This window comes from Octopus bimaculoides, chromosome 9 (genome assembly GCF_001194135.2).
Source record: "Octopus bimaculoides isolate UCB-OBI-ISO-001 chromosome 9, ASM119413v2, whole genome shotgun sequence".
NCBI classification, from domain to species: domain Eukaryota; kingdom Metazoa; phylum Mollusca; class Cephalopoda; order Octopoda; family Octopodidae; genus Octopus; species Octopus bimaculoides.
In genome coordinates, this window is record NC_068989.1 from 24372681 (window position 1) to 24375458 (window position 2778).

The 2778-nt window shown below is 37.7% G+C and overlaps 1 protein-coding gene across 1 annotated transcript in view; it reads right to left on the bottom strand.

Moving 5' to 3' along the window:
- LOC106884216 (propionyl-CoA carboxylase alpha chain, mitochondrial) overlaps positions 1–2778 on the bottom strand; it is an 80400-nt gene that overhangs the window by 6074 nt on the left and 71548 nt on the right. The window contains exon 21 of the mRNA XM_014935468.2: positions 590–730. Within this exon, the coding sequence (XP_014790954.1) occupies positions 590–730 (141 nt within the window). The remainder of the gene's footprint in view (positions 1–589; positions 731–2778) is intronic.

A 2778-nucleotide genomic window follows, 5' to 3' on the forward strand; every position in this document is an offset into this window, starting at 1 on the left:
TATTCATTCAACTTGCTAGAAAATGAAAAATTTCTATAAAGAGAATTTCTCTTTGAGACATTTTCCAAAGTGGAGGTCTTTCCATGTTTGAATGCTTATGAAAGTGTTAAATATAATTGTATGCACCTGTATTTCAATCAAGGCTGCTTTGTGCATATTTAGTTAATTTTGAAAAAAAAAAAAAGAGAACATTGAATGATGAAAACCTGAGTATAATAATTATCATCATCATCATCATTTAGTGTCCATTTTCCATGTTAGCATGGGTAAGACTGTTTGACTAAAGCTGGAGAGCTGCCCCAGGCTCTAGTCTATTTTGGGTTGGTTTTTCTTTGGCTGGATGCCTTTCCTAATGCCAACCACCCCACAGAGTGTACTGGGTGCCTCTCGCGTGTTGCCGGCATGGCTGCCTCTCACATGTCTAAACAATATTTTAATGATCTTGTACAGCATACTTTTGATGACATGTATTTTCAAACAGTGTTGACTAAAAGCTAATCAATGAGACTTCAGCTCAACCATATCTAAGTTTAAGAGGAAATGGGAGGGAATCACAATCAAACAATGTTGTAAGCAGAGCAAAACATACCGTATCACCAGCAACAACAGCAATAGACTTTAGAATGCCAGGCATTGGTGCAACAAGCATACTGCTTCGGTCAACTTCCTGTTTAACAGGCATGTACTTCATCAGATCAGCTGCCAGTTCATCAAGTATGTTGATCTTAAACTGTCAAGGAAGAAGATTATTTTATAGTCACTTCAGATAATTTACAAATTTCAATTGCAATCAAATATTAAATAACCTGACATTAAAAATAAACAGAAAATTTCATATATTCTTTTACTCCTGGAAAATATTTATAGATGCCTCTACCTTGGACATTTCTTCATTATAATAGTTTATTATTGCCAGGAATGTGGCACAACTGATGTGAGGGAGTTGTTCTTCATTCAATAGACAGAACTAAATAATATTAATTATAATAATACTTTTCTACTAATTAAGGTAGTGAGCTGGCAGAATCATTAGCATGCTAGGCAAAATGCTAAGTGGCATCGCATTCATTTTTATGTCCTGAGTTCAAATTCTGCTGAAAATGACTTTGCCTTTCATCCTTTCGGGGTCAAAAAAAAAAGTACCATTTAAGCATTGGAGTTGATGTACTCAACTCAACTCTTCCTTGAAAGTGCTGGCCTTGTACCAAAATTTGAAACAAATAATTATAATTTTCTAAAGGCACAAGGCCAAAAATTTTAGGTGAAGGGTTAAGTCAATAACCAGTACTCAATGGGAATTTATTTTATCAACCCCAATAGAATGAAAGGAGAAGTCAACCTCAACAAGATTTGAACTAAAAATGTAAAGAGCTGGAAGGAATGTCAAAAGCATTTTGTCCACAGCACTAACAATTCCACCAGCTTACCCATAATAATGATCATTCTGTTATAGGTACAAGGCCTGAAATTTGGGGAACTAGCTAGTTAATTAGATCGACTGTGTGCTCACCTAGTATTTATTTTATCAACCCTGAAAGGATGATAGACAAAGTCAACTCAGATGGAATTGGAACTCAGAATGAAAAACCAGAGGAAATACCACAAAGCATTTTGTCTGACATGCTTACAATTCTGCCAGCTTGCCATCTTATAATAATCCTTTCTACTAAATGCACAAAGCCTGATATTTTGTGGGGAGGGAAATGGTCGATTATATCAACCCCAGTGTTTCACTGGTACTTAATTCATTGACTCTGAAAAGATGAAAGGCAAAGTCAACCTTGGCAGAATTTGAACTCAGAATGTGCAGATAGACAAAATACTACTCAACATTTTGCCCAACAATTTTAGGGCAAGATGTGTTCTAAAAAGAGTAATTCATGTAAGAAAGGAAAGTGAATGCAATCCTCTATCAGCACTGCGTATACTGGTCCAGCCATTTGTGTGGGACTGTTACATCTGCCTCTTTTGAGGCCAATTGCAAGAACTTGGTTGTTGAGGCTGCCTTATCTGCTTATTTTGAAGAATACATAAGTCTAACCATTTGCTTCCCCACTTCTGTAGAAAACATGACAACTGGTATTAGTCTGTGCAGTGTTTTACAGAGTGGATTCTGCCTTTGCATGCATCTAGGTGTAAGAATCAGAGAAATGGAAGCTTGAGATGGCTTCTTGAAAGTGGTCTGCCAGACTGACAGTACGAGTGCATTCTTTGCTTGTTAGCAGAATATGTTCAACTACAATGAGGAAGAATCTCTTGCTTGAAGTTCTTGGAGAGGATCTGTAGGAAGTATCCAACACCTACGGTTGTAATAGAGGAAGTCTACAAAGACTGACTCCCCACTCCAGGCCCACATATTGACATAAGCTAATATTCAGCTTCTAAATAATAAGCTAAAATCAAAGAGTACAGTAAGTTTCCTTTTAATAGGAATTAACATAAATAAAAAGTGGGTGGTGGAGGTGGTGGTGGTGGTGATAGAAAGCAAGTCACAGGTGGGACTTGAAACAATATTTTTGACACAATTATTAAATTTATATTCATCATCATCATCATCATCGTCGTTTAACGTCCGCTTTCCATGCTAGCATGGGTTGGACGATTTGACTGAGGACTGGTGAAACCGGATGGCAACACCAGGCTCCAGTCTAATTTGGCAGAGTTTCTACAGCTGGATGCCCTTCCTAACGCCAACCACTCAGAGAGTGTAGTGGGTGCTTTTACGTGTCACCCGCACGAAAACGGCCACGCTCGAAATGGTGTCTTTTATGTGCCACC